General features: G+C 36.6%; 1 protein-coding gene across 8 annotated transcripts in view; it reads left to right on the top strand.

Annotated features, from left to right (window-relative positions):
* The window catches only part of CPEB3 (cytoplasmic polyadenylation element binding protein 3), a 219,073-nt gene that overhangs the window by 94,574 nt on the left and 106,243 nt on the right, over positions 1 to 18,256 (top strand). For 6 of the 8 annotated variants that reach the window (XM_037805175.1, XM_037805173.1, XM_037805177.1 and 3 more), the window contains exon 5: positions 12,027 to 12,050. The exons of the other annotated variants lie outside the window; for them this stretch is intronic. In XM_037805175.1, the coding sequence (XP_037661103.1) occupies positions 12,027 to 12,050 (24 nt within the window). The remainder of the gene's footprint in view (positions 1 to 12,026; positions 12,051 to 18,256) is intronic. 8 annotated transcript variants of the gene reach the window in all.

Genomic DNA, 18,256 nt, shown 5'->3' with positions numbered 1-18,256 from the left:
GGTTCTGGGTTGTAGTTTGATAGTTTCAGGTATCCACCACCAGCTACCCCAATTCTTTAGAACCTAAAAAAGGTTGTCTAAAGTGTGCGTAAGAGTGCCCACCAGAGTGATCTCTTGGCTCGTTTTGGAATCTGTCTGCCACTGAAGCTTATTTCATTTCCTTTCACATCCCCCTTTTGGTCAAGAAGATGTTCTCCATCCCACGATGCCGGGTCTACATTCCTCTCCGGGAGTCATATTCCACGTTGCCAGGGAGATTCACTCCCCTGGGTGTCTGGTCCCACGTAGGGGGGAGGGCAGTGATTTCACCTTTCAAGTTGGCTTAGCCAGAGAGAGAGGGCCACATCTGAGCAACAAAGAGGCATTCAGGAGGAGACTCTTAGGCACAAATATAGGGAGGCCTAGCCTCTCCTTTGCAGCAACCGTCTTCCCAAGGGTAAAACTTATGGTAGAGGGCTCAACCCATCAAACCACCAGTCCCCTATGTCTGTGGTCATGTTAGCAACCATGGAGGTGGGGTAGGCGAATACCCCTGCATTCTCCACAGGCTCCTCAAGGGGGCACTACATCTTTTTTTTTTTTTTCCTTGTTTGTCTTTTTTCTTTTTTTTAACTTTCCCTTCTTTTTTAAATCAACTGTATGAAAAAAAAAGTTAAAAAGAAAACAAACATACAATAAAAGAACATTTCAAAGAGACCATAGCAAGGGAGTAAGAAAACGACAACTAACCTAAGGTAACTGCTTAACTTCCAACATGTTCCTACTTTACCCCAAGAAAGTTACATAATATAGCAACATTTCAGTGAACTTGTTCCTACTACATCCATCAGAAATTAACAGACCATAGTCATTTCTGGGCATCCCCAGAACGTTAAATAGCTTATCTGTTCTTCTTGGATTATTGTTCCCCCTTCCTTAATTGCTCTCTACTGCTAGTTCCCCTACATTCTACATTATAAACCATTTGTTTTACATTTTTCAAAGTTCACATTAGTGGTAGCATATAATATTTCTCTTTTTGTGCCTGGCTTATTTCGCTCAGCATTATGTCTTCAAGGTTCATCCATGTTGTCATATGTTTCACCAGATCGTTCCTTCTTACTGCCGCGTAGTATTCCATCGTGTGTATATACCACATTTTATTTATCCACTCATCTGTTGAAGGACATTTGGGTTGTTTCCATCTCTTGGCAATTGTGAATAATGCTGCTATGAACATTGGCGTGCAGATACCTGTTCGTGTCACTGCTTTCCGATCTTCCGGGTATATACTGAGAATTGCAATCGCTGGATCGAATGGTAGCTCTATATCTAGTTTTCTAAGGAACTGCCAGACTGACTTCCAGAGTGGCTGAACCATTATACAGTCCCACCAACAATGAATAAGTGTTCCAATTTCTCCACATCCCCTCCAGCATTTGTAGTTTCCTGTTTGTTTAATGGCAGCCATTCTAACCGGTGTTAGATGGTATCTCATTGTGGTCTTAATTTGCATCTCTCTAATAGCTAGTGAAGCTGAACATTTTTTCATGTGTTTCTTGGCCATTTGTATTTCCTCTTCAGAGAACTGTCTTTTCATATCTTTTGCCCATTTTATAATTGGGCTGTCTGTACTATTGTCATTGAGTTGTAGGATTTCTTTGTATATGCAAGATATCAGTCTTTTGTCAGATACATGGTTTCCAAAAATTTTTTCCCATTGAATTGGCTGCCTCTTTACCTTTTTGAGAAATTCCTTTGAGGTGCAGAAACTTCTAAGCTTGAGGAGTTCCCATTTATCTATTTTCTCTTTTGTTGCTTGTGCTTTGGGTGTAAAGTCTAGGAAGTGGCCTCCTAATACAAGGTCTTGAAGATGTTTTCCTACATTATCTTCTAGGAGTTTTATGGTACTTTCTTTTATATTGAGATCTTTGGTCCATTTTGAGTTAATTTTTGTGTAGGGGGTGAGGTAGGGGTCCTCTTTCATTCTTTTGGATATGGATATCCAACTCTCCCAGCCCCATTTGTTGAAAAGACCATTATGGCTCAGTTCGGTGACTTTGGGGGCCTTATCAAAGATCAGTCGGCCATAGATCTGAGGGTCTATCTCTGAATTCTCAATTCGATTCCATTGATCTATATGTCTATCTTTGTGCCAGTACCATGCTGTTTTGGCAACTGTGGCTTTATAATAAGCTTCAAAGTCAGGGAGTGTAAGTCCTCCCACTTCGTTTTTCTTTTTTAGAGTGTCTTTAGCAATTCGAGGCATCTTCCCTTTCCAAATAAATTTGATAACTAGCTTTTCCAAGTCTGCAAAGTAGGTTGTTGGAATTTTGATTGGGATTGCATTGAATCTGTAGATGAGTTTGGGTAGAATTGACATCTTCATGACATTTAGCCTTCCTATCCATGAACATGGAATATTTTTCCATCTTTTAAGGTCCCCTTCTATTTCTTTTAGTAGAGTTATGTAGTTTTCTTTGTATAGGTCTTTTACATCTTTGGTTAAGTTTATTCCTAGGTACTTGATTTTTTTAGTTGCTATTGAAAATGGTATCTTTTTCTTGAGTGTCACTTCAGTTTGTTCATTTCTAGCATATAGAAACATTACTGACTTATGTGCATTAATCTTGTATCCCGCTACTTTGCTAAATTTGTTTATTAGCTCTAGTAGGTGTATCGTCGATTTCTCAGGGTTTTCTAGATATAAGATCATATCATCTGCAAACAATGACAGTTTTACTTCTTCTTTTCCAATTTGGATGCCTTTTATTTCTTCGTCTTGCCGGATTGCCCTGGCTAGCACTTCCAGCACAATGTTGAATAACAGTGGTGACAGCGGGCATCCTTGTCTTGTTCCTGATCTTAGAGGGAAGGCTTTCAGTCTCTCACCATTGAGTACTATGCTGGCTGTGGGTTTTTCATATATGCTCTTTATCATGTTGAGGAAGTTTCCTTCAATTCCTACCTTTTGAAGTGTTTTTATCAAAAAGGGATGTTGGATTTTGTCAAATGCTTTTTCAGCATCTATTGAGATGATCAATTGATTTTTCCCTTTTGACTTGTTAATGTGTTGTAATACATTGATTGTTTTTCTTATGTTGAACCATCCTTGCATGCCTGGAATGAACCCCACTTGGTCATGGTGTATGATTTTTTTAATGTGTCTTTGGATTCGATTTGCAAGTATTTTGTTGAGGATTTTTGCATCTATATTCATTAGGGAGATTGGCCGGTAGTTTTCCTTTTTTGTAGCATCTTTGCCTGGTTTTGGTATTAGATTGATGTTAGCTTCATAAAATGAGTTAGGTAGTGTTCCATTTTTTTCAATGTTTTGAAAGAGTTTGAGTAAGATTGGTGTCAGTTCTTTCTGGAAAGTTTGGTAGAATTCCCCTGTGAAGCCATCTGGCCCTGGGCATTTATTTGTGGGAAGATTTTTGATGACTGATTGGATCTCTTTGCTTGTGATGGGTTGGTTGAGGTCTTCTGGTGTTTCTTTTTTAAACCATATGCTTCAAGACAGCAGAGATTAGCTTTTATCTATAGCTAGTTCCTTGCTTCAAGTATAATGCCTGGCCCATTGAGTAATTGGAAGACAAGGTGGGAAGGAGAGAGGAAAGGAGGAAGAGAAGGAAAAAGAGAGCAATAACTCAGTGAGACTACATAAAGCATAGCATAATAGCCTTCGAGAATATCTAATCCACTTTAGACTCTTCCTAGAAGATATGCTTTAACTCTACAAGCCAACCTCTCCCCCCCCCCCAACCCCTCAGGAGTTGTCTGAAATGTCCTTCATTCTAGTAGCACGTAAATCTTTTGCTTTTGGAAGATGGTAATAACATACACGGATCTAATGATTAATAGTTTACAAAGTGCTTTCACGGATATCTGTGTTTTGTAATGCTTACAGTGATTTGCCAGCACACGGTCAAAACCCACTTTCTTGGAACACCAGTTTTATCCAGGATTATTCTCTTATCCAAACAAAACATGGCTATATGGCTATATGATGGAGTACAGTGTGAAACTGAAATGCAGTTTTTAAGATAAAGCAGGAGACTTCAAAAGGTTTTCTAACGTGCCACAAATTAAGTGTGCTCCATGGTTCATTTTTTCCTCTTCTATTAAGACACTTTGGCAGAAAGGTTGAGAATGATGTTTCTTCATTTATCCTTATTGCAATGTATTTCCCAGACCAACCTGGCTTGCAAAACAGAAGGCTGATTTCTCTCTTGGGAGGGGCCTTGTTGATAGGGAGGAGCCAAGGATAATTGACCAAGGTGTTAATTGACCAGGGAGCCCGGCCCAAGATGGGATTACTGTCCTTTGGTTCTGTTGGCTCTCTTCCCTCTGTATAATTCTCTACATTATTTTGAGATTCAAAATTCAGAATTAGCAAGTCATTGCCATTTAAGCAGCCTAGAAATTGAGTATTTATGCAATGTGTCAAAAGACCTTTGTGAGATTTTGGCATAATGGTTCAGAGGAGATGGTTTGTTGGGAACACATGCCAGATATTTGGGCACATACCTACGTGGTAGGCAACTTCAAACCTGATTTGGTCAGATCAATCAGTATTAAATTCTCTGGTGTGTGATTAGAATTCTCAGGGTTTTCTGTTCTTTCTTTTTTTGGTCAGTAATTGTGTCATTTAGCAATGTTCTGCTGAACTAAATGTAAGGTCATAATTACTCTCAGTGGAATGCTATTGGGCCACAGGTGTGAGAGCACATGGACATCACCTGATGTAAGTGGATATAGACTCCTACTTTCTCCAGACTAATTATTTTCAACATGTGATGGTAGTATAATACAGAGGGATTCTTTTCCAAGGGTTATTTCCAAAGAAGTCTTGTCAGATGTATAGATTTTTAATGGACTTTACTTAAGAAATTTGGGAAATGGACCTAGAAGTTCAGAAATGATTACTTTGATAACATGTCACATATTGAGAGGTTATATATATCAGTAACTTAAATGGTAAATGTAGTTTAGAAAATGTGAAACTTAATACTACTTGTGCATGGATACTGTGAAGCCTTGAACTTACAGTTTGGACAAGATGGTAAAAATAACAGTGGATGAAAATGGACCGGGGGCTAAGGGTTTCCTGGGGAACAGAAGGGAGTAGACGTTAGGTCGTGGCTATCTAGAGTCTCATGTTAACCAGATAGATACCTATATTATAATGATACTATTGGGAAGAGTGGGTTGACTTGGTGTGACTGAAATGTGAAATGTGTGAGTCTGATGTGTGGAATGGTGAGAATGGGGATCTACAAGTGGGGTAGGGGCCAGATGATGAAGGGCCTTGGATGTTCTCATGAGACGTTTGGACAGTCCAGTGTTGTCTTACTGGTTGATTAAACGTATCTGAAAAGGTATGTTCAGGATGGTATGTGAAGTGGAAATAATTTCTTATGAAGAATAATAATACATCTTCATTGTAGAAAAAACAAACAAACAAAAAGAAATAAAGTCATGGCCCCCAAATGAAAGAGGAATTAAAATGGGATCTGTGGATATCAGGGAGGCAAGTGTGAGAAAGAAGTTTCTAGCAAATAGGAATGGTCTTACCATGGATTATAGATCTTTAGTTTTCCAGTTGTTCTGTGGAACCCCAGCATTCAAGGAGGTGCTTTTAAGGGCCACTGTGTGGGAAGGATACCTGACAGGTGGGGCTCTAGGTTCCTGTCTTGCTTCAACCTGAACAGTTCTGCTTTAGTATATTTGTTGAGGTTTATGGTTGGGAGAGAGGAGAGAGCTCTCCTGCTTAGAAAAATATTGAAAGTTTGAAAAAAGCCACTGAGATAGGTCGAAAAGGCTGAAGTGATCCTCTTTATTCTTTTACCTCAACTAGAATGTTGCAAAAATTGTTTAGAATACAGGAAACAGTTTCATATGCTATTAATGACAATTAGAGTTCCTGACCAATCCACAAAAATACCTATTTAATTAATAAAATAACAGCTGTAAGTGAAAGAAAACAATAGTGCTGTGGGGGTAATAATGAAGTAAAACAAAAAGAAAATTTGGGTGAGGGTTCTTTTTTTTTAATTAATCTTGGAATGTACTGTTTAAAATCAACTATTTATTTAGAGTATTATGGGGTTTTGTGGAAATTCTGAAGGGAATTTCTGGGTACTTGCAAGACTTTATCAATTTGAAGTACTGCTTCTTCAATTTTAGTGTTTTAGAATGAGAGTTTTTCAAATGTCCATTAACTGATGAATGGATAAATTGTAGTATATTCATACTATGGGATACTACTTAGCAATAAAAAGAAACAAAATATTAATACATGCAATAACATGAATTAATCTCAAAAACATTATGCCAAGTGAAAGAAATTAATATGAGATTGTAGAAAAGGCACACAAAACTGTAGTACAGAAAGCAGATTAATAGTTGTCAGGGTACTAGATTGGGGAATGGGAATCATTTGCAAAAGGACACAAGGAAATTTTTTAGGGTGTTGAACTGTTTTGTATCTTGATTATGATGGTAGTAGTTACACGACGATATATAATTACTAGATTTGGTCAGACTGTACACTTAGGTGAGTGATTTTATTGAATGTAAATAGTACCTTAACTTAAAAAAAAAAGAAGTGCTTCAGACCCCGACTGAATCTGGATTTCAGTCCCAATTCTGCTGCTTAGTAGCTGCATCACCATGTGCCAGTCATCCTATCTGGGCTTGGATTTGATCATCTGGAAACATGTAATAATAGTGCCTCCCTTATAAAGTTGTTTTGAAAACTAGATAAAACATTGTAAGCATTTAGAATATAGTGCCTAGAACATGATAAATTATCTGTAGATTGTTATATTATTTTACTTTCTGTTATCTCTTCTCCTTTACAAAGTTTCTCTGTAGCACTGAGTATTATGCTTGTCAATTATTAGTGTTGCTTTTTAGACTTGCAAATGGAATGGAAAGAAGACTTTTTTTTTGTGAAAAATGAGTAAGAGAGAAGGAAGAAAAGTTTTTAAAGGGTACGAATATTTTATGTGAATGTAGTGGATGAAAATGTATACCCATCCCTTCAGGCATCATTGTTACCTGCTGCCTTCATGTTGTTTATGGAGAAACTAATCTTCTTAATCATAATTTGCCTGGTTTAAGAATCACTGGGCTAAAACTCTTACCTGCCATTATAAAGTCAAGGCTATCAGAGAAGTATTTATGGGACAAACTCCATCAGTCTTTCTCTTTCAGAATTTACAATCTAATGAGGGAAAAGGAGAAACTTTTGTATTAACTTTAAGATCTTAGTCCATCTTAGGGTGGATTTTTTTTTTTGTTTTTTTTCACCACTGATACTCAGATGGAAGCTGAATGTGCACATTAGATGGTTGAATATAACTTAATTTCATATACTGAAATGGCAATTCAGAAACTAAGTTTGCAGGGTATTCTTAAGAAATTGATTTTATTACAAGGCAAGTAATTAAGTAATAGTTTGTCCCTACAGTTGACTTTCATCAGTCTTGACAAATATTCCCATGCCAGTTGGTAAAATGTTATAAAGTCATGAAGTTTGGATAGTGTTCATTCTTTTTTAATCACACACAGTTTCCCAGGGGCTCTGCTTACATTGCTAAAATGATGCATGCTACTTTGATACACAGAAGGGTTGCAGTTTATGTATGTGGAGGTGTGGTTTCACAATATGTGGGAGGGTTCTAGAATTGAAATTGCATATAGTCAAAAGTACCCTTAAATTCCCTCAATGACGTTCAAATCTCGGAGCCTGGGCTCCTGGAAGGTCAAAAGTCAAGAATTAACCTTTGTTTCTCTTTGCATTTTGGCTGTGATCACACTTTTTCTAGGTTATGTAAATCAAGGCCTACTTTAAATGAGGTACCCCCTCCTCCTCTTTTTTAAGCCTCTATGGTAGAATCTTTACTTTGCTTAAAGAAAAATTTATCTTAATAAACTTCAGCAAATCCAGATGAATTCATGTAGTAAATTAGTTTATGTTTTAAAACCAGGTCATTACATACCCTTAGTGAATCACATGTATAAGAGATCAGCGTTTAAAGCCAAGTGTAAGCTAAATCATAAGGAGCAACAGATTATCCATTTTACAGTGTGTCTCATGTGCATAACAAAGTACTATACCATTAACATGGGCATGCCATTCACAATGTACTAGTCATTGACCATGTAAACTTATTATTAGAATAACTCTTGCATGTCACCCTGCAAAATACATGTACCTTTTCATATTTATTCTGGTGGACTGAAAATAAGTCTTTAATTTTTTTTTTTCTATTTCAGATTATTCAGACTTATGTTTTAAAAGCTACAAAAATGTTAGCATTTTGATTTTCTGTATTAATTTTATAAACTTTTATCCTAGTGAACCAATCTAAAATATTCATAATTTTTTATTTTATTTAGCTTTTTATTGGAGTATAACATACATACAAAAAAAGTACAAATCATAAACATCTAGTTTGATATAGTATCACAAATTATAACATGCCCATGTATCCAGTACCCAGATCAAGACCAAAACCTTACCCCAAAAAACCCCTCAGGCACCCTTCCAGTTATTACCCCTAGGCAAGTGTATCCACTACCCTGACTTCTAAAAACTGGACATAATTTTTTTATGAGATCTAAATTGTTTAATATATATATATACACAACAGTGAAAGAATGTCATTTTTATTGATGGTGATGATTGAAAATCAAGAATTAAAATTCTTAGAGGAAGTAGATAGGACTTGAAAGGAATTTCACATGTTGTTATATCTTATATAAATCTATAGTAGCATAACAGTATATTATATAGATGGAATAGTCACATTCTTTTTTTTCTATAGGCTATCAATTTGTACTGACTCACATAAGTTTATGAATTCACTATTCTTCCTTGTTTAAAAGACATGGTTGTTCCTAGGGATAGTACTCTTTTTGTGCTTCCAAATTACTCTTGTTGGTATTCATTTCATTATCTCTCCCTAAGGAAAGAATTTGACTCTAATTAAAATATTTGTAAACAGTCCTTATATGAGCAACTTGACCAAATATTAAAGCACCAACAGGGTTGGCCTACATTCTAAAGGCCATAAAGCCATGTATTATTTATCTGTTACTTGCTACCCACTCAGCTAATGAACCACATTTGTTGAGTACCAGCTTTGAACAAAGCATTCTGCCAGCTGCTTTAGAGGACATTAAAAGAAGTACAAAAAATGGACCTTGCCCTGTAGGAATTTAATGTAGTGAGGTGGTTAAAAGTGTGGACTCTGGAGCCAGACTACTTGGATTCATATTCCAAGTCCACCACTTCCTCACTGTGTGATTTCAGGTAATATACTTAACCTTCATGCATCTCATGTTCCTCATCTGTAAAACGAGGGTAATAAGAATATGTAATGGCATAAAGTTGTTGGGTGTTGTTTTGGTTTCCAAGCTGCTAAAACAAATATCATACTATGGATTTGCTTAAACAATGGGAATTTATAGGCTCACAGTTTTGAGGCTAGGAGAAGTCTAAAATCAAGATGCCACCAAGGCAATGCTTTCTTCACAAAGACTGTGGCATTGTGAGACTGGCTACTGCTAATCTTTGGTTCTTGGCTTTCTGTCATATAGCAGTGGACATGGCAGCTTTTTCTGGCTTCTCTCTTCATCTGACTTTCATTCTGCCCATAAAGGACTCTAGTAACCCAGATTAAAGTTCAATTTGATTCACTGGGGCCACACCTTGACTGAAATAACATCTTGAAGAGATGTTTACAATGGGTCCATACCCACCATCATGCAGACCAAGACCAAGAACATGTCCAAACTGGGGTACATAATTCAATCCACCACAGGTGTATTAAATAATATTAATATGTGTAAAACATTTGGAACTGTGCCTGGTGCATGGTAAGCACTCATCAAGTGTAGCTACCATAATAATAATCACCAGAGGGATCATAGATAAAATCCTGAAAACAGGACTAAGGTAGCACATGATTAAATTCCACAATGAGTAAGGAGAACAAATTGAAGCATCTTGTAACAATACTTTAAAATGGCTGCCTCTTCAGTGTGCCATCCTGCCTCCGTGGTGTCAGTCTTCAGGCTGATATGAGCCAATTTACTGTCTGTTCTCAGAAATGGAGAAAGAGAAGAATCTATAATAATCATGACCTATTTAATAAAGTTTTCGTTAAAACTCCCAAGTAGGTCTTTTGCAATTCTTTCCCTCTCCTTTCCCCAATTCAGGATGTCTACCCAACCCCCAACCTGTGTAATCTATTCACTTTATGTTCTGTATTACCTGAATGTTTGGCAGTTGAAGACTTGAGTGAGCAGCATTGTCATTTATCATCTTAGACTGTTAAGTTCCAATGAGTCATTTGTACTTTAATATTGCAATCAGATTATTTTTCACTGAGTATCTGGCCAGAAATCAGATATAATGAAAGAACAGGAATTGTTGTTTGGGAGAGAAATGAGTAATTTTGAAATGCAGAGTGTTTTATTTTCTCTCTAAATAGAGGTTTTGCAGTGGGGGTGTTGGGCAACATGACATTGGGGAAGGAAGGGAAGAGGCAAAACTGGGGGGAAGAGAAATGGTAGGATGTCAAAACATATTTCATCTCCTTTTACATGTTGTCTTTTACTATTGATTCATCCATGTTGTTATGAACGAAGCAAAATTTTTGAGGGCCGAGCTAGGAAATGAACAGCTGTTTATTAGGGGAAGATGAGTTCTAGGTTCCAAATAGTGAAAAGTGTAAAAGTCCCTTAAATTTTGGGGGGAGAGGGGAATATGTCCCCTTTATAAATGATGTAACTAGTAATTGCTATGTAATTTTAGAAGATTTTGTTTTTCATTGAGGGCTCTAGTGATGGGAGGAGTCGGAAAACATAGGGCTTTCTTGAACTGGATACTCATTTTTAATATTGGAAATGTAGGAAAGTGAAGCGATTAAAAGTGTGGAGGTGAGGGTGAGTATGATGTCTGATGAAAAACAGAAAGTAGTAGATGAGATTAGCTATGTGGTAGTTCAGTTATCTAGTTGAAAAGTCAATTCTTTTCCTAGATAAGAAATAGTTTTCTTTAATACTATCTAATACTGCAAATGCAACCCTAAATTATCCTTCGTTTTCAGTATAAGTTAACTTTATGGCATTTCACCCTTTAAAAAATGAATTAAAGTTCTCGTTTATTTTTGTAAAACCTGAATTTGCAAATTTGAGAAACTGTGTCCACTCTGAAAATCATTTTAGATTACAGAATCTCCAACCAATATCTGATACCATAGTCTAGTTCTATTAAACATTGTAGCAATGCATTCTGTAAGTCTTGAGCTTTGAAGGTGGAGAAAACTTCAAAGCCCTGTATTGTTCAGCATGGCTTAGGATGGACCTCATATCTTAATCCTTTTCTCCCTTTTCAGTTTACTTTCTAGATGAAAAAGATTTTTCCCCCATCTGTGATGTTATGGAGAAAGTAAATGGAGACAAAAAGAAATTTTACTGAAACGTTTACAGATGCACATTCCATAAAGCAAGAGCTAGTTGTATGTGAAATTTCCACGCATCTCTCAGGGGACTCTATTTATGAAGTGTGTATATGTGTATGTTAAGAAACTCAGAATGACCACCACATGCTCCAGTTTTTGATTATTTAGAATGAAAGTTTTTTTTCTTCTAAAAGTGATGTCTGATGGTAATATAAAGTATGATGAAAATTTGTACATCAGGAAAAATTTTTAAAGGAACTCTACCTGTGTCTGATATAGATACTGAGCCCCAATATAAATCCTTGTAAATACTCTTGAAATGTAGGTACCCATTATATCTGTTCCAGTGGCTACCACATCCAGTTGAATTTCTCTTTGATTGTGATTTAACTTGTACTTCATGAGGGTTTTTTTTTTAATATAGTATATCTGCCGTCAACTTGAACAGTATCTCCACATTAATTAATTCTGAGAATACTTAGAAAAGGTTTGTATGAATATTTTTTTATTTTTAAATTCACCATTTTGATACATGTATCCATGGTTTTCTTCTGTGTTTACATGCAGCCAGGAGCTATGGGCGGAGACGAGGTAAAATTTTTTAAATGAGATCTTTGCTTGCCAAATTGTGAATAAATATGAGTGCATGCGTGTTTATACGCGTGTGTGTGCGAAAAACAATAATTATTGTATGGTGGTGCTCTAGCTAATTTATTTTAAAGAAGTAATTCTCTTATCACTTTCCACATAATTACTTTTTGTTGTTAGATGGTAATTTGTTCTTTTAATCCTAATAAAATTATGGCAAAGACTATTTCTATCTGAAAATTTTTATGTGGCTTATTGTGAATGAATTTCAGGAAATAAAAGGCCAAGCATACATATTTTTCTGCCCTGTATCCACTGTGTTCTTTTCATACTACTTAGAAGGCATAGTTAGGTTTGGGAGGGCAATTCTTGGTCTTACTAGGTTGGCTGGTGAATTTTTTTTCTTCAGTCTGGAGGTGGATTTACCCTGAAGCTAAATGAATCTTAAGTTTCAGTGGCTCTTGCTTCATGGGCCCCTTCCAAGGTCTTTAGCTAAGTTTTGTATTCTTGTCTTAAATAAGAACCCCAAAATATGTAGGCTTCAGACTCCGTACAACCTGGGTTCTCTGCTGGTCACACCCAAACAAAATAATGTAACTTTCATTTATATAATGCTTTTAACTTTTCTAAAGCATTTTCATATCTGTAATTTGTTCTAATAATTTTATGAAGTAGGTGGGGTAAGCCTAACGTAGTGGCAAGAGTATGGGATTTAGCATTACCCAGATTGTTATCATTTCTTTATTTATTAGGTCTCCTGTCTTCAGCTATAAATTATGAGGTAATAAAACCAATCTTATCCAACTGCAGAGTTGCAGTGAAGTTTTGGTAAAAAAAAAAAAAAAAAAATGGCAGAGGAAAACTTATCCATGTAAACCAAAAGCATTATATAAATGTAAGTTGCTATGGTATCTGTTTGCTGAGGGTAAGAGAGATTAAGTAAATTACTTGCTGTGTGACTTCAAGTTAAAGGCAGAGTCAAGACTGGAATCAATGCCTTTTGGCTGCTTATTTGGTAATGTTTACCATTTGTCAGGCTGTCTCTGACTTTATATTTGAATCCTAAAGAAAAAATGATGATATTAAATTCATAGTATTTTATTATTAATTCTCAGTAAATATTTGTTGAATGAGTGAGTACTGGTAGAACCTAATGTATATTTGAGTTATTGAAATGTTTTTTTCTGGTAGAATCATATAGTCAGTTTTGCTTTTCATCCTGCTGAGAAAAAAAATCTGTGTAGTTTTTTCTTTTTTCACCATGAAAATACCATAAAAAATTTACGTTTCTTATTTTTAAGTTAAAAAAATTAAAATATAGAAAATAATATTTTTAGAAACCTTTTATACCACACTTTTTTTTTCTCATGTTACTAGAAAATGGTCACTGTCAAGAAGGAATAGGACTGGGCCATTTTAAATGAAAAATAGATGCAATCTTAGGGTAGAGAAGAAGGACTGGCGTCTCTTCTTCCTACGTACTAGTCAGTCACCAGATCTTGTCAGTATTTCCCCTCTAGTTTCTCAGGCCTCTTCCTTCCGTTTCCATTTCTACTGCTTCATCTTTCTGAAACATCACTTTGTCTGTGTCACCCTCATTCTACATTCAGGGTCCCTGTGATTTGGCCTCTCTGTTTCACCAGCCTCATCTGCCTCTTACCATACCTTCTGTTTTCCTATCTCAGCTTGCCCTGACCAGTCCCTCTGCTCTCCCTTTATGTGGCCACTGCAAGTACTGTCCACTCTTCCTCCTCTAATCGACTTATCTAAAGCCTATCCTTATTTTAGTAGTTAAAGCCTTACCCCTTCCAAGAAGTCTTCTTGCCCAGTGATCTTGCCAGGCATTATTTTCCTCTGCTTCTGCTACCTTGCACTCTTTCTGTCTTTCCTGTGTGTCCTGATTCTTCAACTGGAGATAAGTTCTTTTGAGGGTAGTTGTCTCTTGTGCTAAACATCGTACCCTACATGTAGTTAACACTTAATAAATTATTGAGAGGATTGTTTTAAAATAATGCCCCACGTCTACTGCAGACCAGAGTTTGGCATTATGTGATATCATCTGTAGTTTCTGAACCCCTGAAAAAACAATTACTTTTTTCTTTCATGTTGCCTTCTCCATATTTATTTTTTTGTAGGGTTTGACTTTATCATTTTCAAAAGCGATGATCATCTTTGAATCACATGCTAAGCTAAATGCTGCCTAGAATGACTTGGTCCCTTCTCTCTTTAAGTCTGCAGTTTGCTGGTTTTAGGTGAAGAGGAGAATGACAAAAGCATATGCATTTGTGTGAGAGAGAGCTAAAAGACTGAATGTTGGCATTGTGTATTGAGAGAATAGGCAGGAAGTTTTTATTCCATGTTTTTATTTAGTTTTCTATTCCCAAAGTTGAAAAAGAGGAAAGAATAATCTTCTTTAAATGTAGGGACATTAGCATGTGGGATGGGGCAGGCAGACTTCAGATCCACCACTTTCAATCCCTCTGGGCCAACTTGGCATAGTATAAATTTGATGAACTGGCAGATTTCTTCATGCTCATTTATCCGTGTGACCAGGGATTAAATTCTTCCAATTAAAATTTAGACTTGCCAAAAAATACATAAAAAGTGAACTTACTGATATAAATATGATTAAAAATAGAACTTTAGCTATAGCTCCTCTGCATTACATATGTATGTATGTTAGGACTAGAGAGCAAAGGGAATATCTGTGACAGTTTTGAGATCCATCAGCAAGAGTTAGGTCAGTAGAATCTTTTATCTTTCTTGATAAACTTAGAAAAGCTCCTGGAAAAGGTAGAATTTCAGGAACTATTTGAATGATGAAAGAGGATTGGGAAGCAAGGCATTCCAGGTATGTAGTGCAACTCAGAAGAAAGCTTAGGGGTGAGGTTAGCATGACCAGATGCTTGGAGCCTATGTCACTGGACATGTGCAATGGGGGGCAGCTGGAGAGGAGAATTTGGCAATGGGATGGTCTGTGCTGTCCTGATGAATGGACAGAGACAAGTCAGGCTTTAGAAAGATAGGTTTATGATATAAGTAATGAAAGCAGGAGAGAACTTAGGCATCAGCGGAAGGCTTGGATAGGGGAACAAGTGTTGGAGGTAGGCTATTTGGCAAACCAAGTGTTTCCAGTAATATAGTTGAAGCAGTAGTATTAGGGAAGGAGGAGAATTAGATGTGAAACAATTAGATTTGAAAATAAAAATGTTGATTATATAAAAGTAATTATTTATATATCCAGTTATATTTCCTATTGATAACCATTTTTATTTTAGAGGTGTGTTCTAGTAGACAGATGTTGGTTTCCCTTATAGAATCAAAATCACACCAAAATGCTAACATGATCACAGACATAGGGGACTGGTGGTTTGATGGGTTGAGCCCTCTACCACAGGATTTACCCTTGGGAAGACTGTTGCTGCAAAGGAGAAGCTAGGCCTCCCTATAATAGTGCCTAGGAGCCTCCTCCTGAGCGCCTCTTTGTTGCTCAGATGTGGCCCTCTCTCTCTAGCTAAACCAACTTGAAAGGTGAAATCACTGCTCTCCCCACTACATGGGATCAGACACCCAGGGGAGTGAATCTCCCTGGCAACGTGGAATATGACTCCTGGGGAGGAATGTAGAGCTGGCATCGTGGGACGGAGAACATCTTCTTGACCAAAAGGGGGATGTGAAAGGAAATGAAATAAGCTTCAGTGGCAGACAGATTCCAAAAGGAGCCGAGAGGTCACTCTGGTGGACACTCTTACGCACAATTTAGACAACCCTCTTTAGGTTCTAAAGCATTGGGGTAGCTGGTGGATACCTGAAACTATGAAACTACAACCCAGAACCCATGAATCTCGAAGACAATTGTATAAAAATGTAGCTTATGAGGGGTGACAATGGGATTGGGAAAGCCATAAGGACCACACTCCCCTTTGTCTAGTTTATGGATGGATGAGTAGAAATATAGGGGAAGGAAACAAACAAACAAAGGCACCCAGTGTTCTTTTTTACTTTAATTGCTCTTTTTCACTTTAATTATTATTCTTGTTATTTGTGTGTGTGTGCTAATGAAGGTGTCAGGGATTGATTTGGGTGATGAATGTACAACTATGTAATGGTACTGTGAACAATTGAATGTACGATTTGTTTTGTATGACTGCATGGTATGTGAATATATCTCAATAAAATGAAGATTAAAAAAAAGGGAGGGAGGGAGAGAGGGAAAGAAAGAAATGGTGGTGTGACAGGATGTTAAAGTTGGTGGATCGGGGTATCAGGGGAGGGGGGTCAGGGTATGCTGGAGTTCTGTGCATGGGTTTTGTATTGTTTTTGCAACTGTTCCTGTAAGTTTGAATTTATTTCAAAATAAAAAAAAAAAAAAAAAAAAAGAATGTATAGACACTTAGAAAGGTGCCTGGCCCAGTAAGCACAATGTGTTTATTGTTATTATTTGTGTGTTTATCATCTGCCACCCCCTGTAGTCCATAAGCTCCCAGACAACAGAAGCTGTCTTGCTTATTCACATAGCATGGAACTGGGCTTTGCTCGATAAACATTTGTCAACTAAAAAAAAAAAAAAAAAAAATCACACCAAAGAATCTTAATATTTTCTTTCAGGAGTGTTCTGCCTTTAACAAGCTTTAATATGTGTTCTCTTACACAGCTGCAAACCCTGTTAGGAACTACCAAATGGGTAGTGTCATTTAAGACTTTTGCCTATACATTAGCAGCACACCTGATTAAAAGGTATATTGTAAAAAAAATATGTATATATGTTGTGATTTCCATTTCACATAAGTTTTCATGATCTCTGGGAGACTTTTGTCCTTGAATAAGTATGTTGGCTGTGCCAATACTCTTGATGTTTAACAGAATTTCCTGAAGAGCGGAATTTCGTAGTTAAGGAGCAGCATTTAAACAATGTAACTGAACAGGGCAGAGAATGCTTGGAGTTACTGTTGTAAAACATATTTCTGCGTATATTTAATCCATAAAAATCTGTTGGCATTAATGGTTGATTTAATTGATAACAAAGGTTCTAAAATTGAAGGAAACAAACTTGTGTGCTGAATTCAGGTTTGATCTTTCAGCTAAAAGCCTACTCAAAGGAGAGATCCGCCATCCCAGTGAAATCATGACACAAACATGCCACCCTGCTAATTCAAACCCAGTTATGTAGCTTGCTTGTTTAATGGGATGGGTGGTTCTGGAGTGAAACATGGACGTAAGTTGAAGAATTTCCTGAGTGTTCTCGGTTATAATATCTGAAAATGTTACTGCTCGTAGTGATAGGAAAATTTTGAGCACAGGATGTAGGTAGGGGAATAAGATCACTAGTTTTTCACTTTTCTAAGAAGTTAATCTAGTAGGGGTCTAAAAAAATTGAAAGGGGGTGTGTGTGCTATTTCTGAGCCTTCTATTCTAATTTCATTCATTAAGTGTTTGCCTGCCTACTGTGGGCCAGATGCTGTGCTAGACTCTAGAGTGATCTCAGTCCCTACTCAAGTGCTCACTCTTGTAGGAAACAGACACGATAAATACAAGAACCATAATTTTTACTCAAAAGTTGAAGAGGTGATATTTAAACCAAAACTCAAAAGATAGACAACTATCTTTAAAACAGTTTTTTTATTATGGAAAATTTCAAACATATGCAAAAATAGAGTAATTTAATGAACCCTATATAGCCATCACTCAGCTTCAATGATTATCAACATTTTTGCTAATCTTGTTTTTTATATTTTCTTCCTTTTTTCCACTATAATATTTTAAAGGAAATCCTAGACCTCATAAGGCAGCTAGCTATGAGGTAGAAGGAACTGCATGTGTAAAAGGGTTGATGTAAAATACTGATAATTGCTACAATGTAGAAAAAACCTTGAAAACATGCTGATTGAAGGAAGCCGATCACAAAAGATTATATGTTGTATGATTCCATTTATATTAAATGTCCAGAATAGGCAAATCTATAGAGATGGAAAGTAGATTGTCAAGGGCTAGAGGGGTTGGGGGAAAATGAGAATGATTGGTAATGGGTTAAAGGGGTGAATTGTATGGTATGTGGATTATATCTCAAAAAAAAAGATGTTATTTAAAAACAACAACAATAACAAAGATTTGAGGCAAGAGAGGGCTTGGTGTGTTTGAGGAAGTAAATATAGTCCAAAATTGCTGAACCTCAGTGGGTGAGAGGGGAAGAGTGTCTTTAGATAAAGTTG

The sequence above is a fragment of the Choloepus didactylus genome, chromosome 15 (genome assembly GCF_015220235.1).
Source record: "Choloepus didactylus isolate mChoDid1 chromosome 15, mChoDid1.pri, whole genome shotgun sequence".
NCBI classification, from domain to species: Eukaryota; Metazoa; Chordata; class Mammalia; order Pilosa; family Megalonychidae; genus Choloepus; species Choloepus didactylus.
This window is presented reverse-complemented; position numbering and strand designations above follow the sequence as displayed.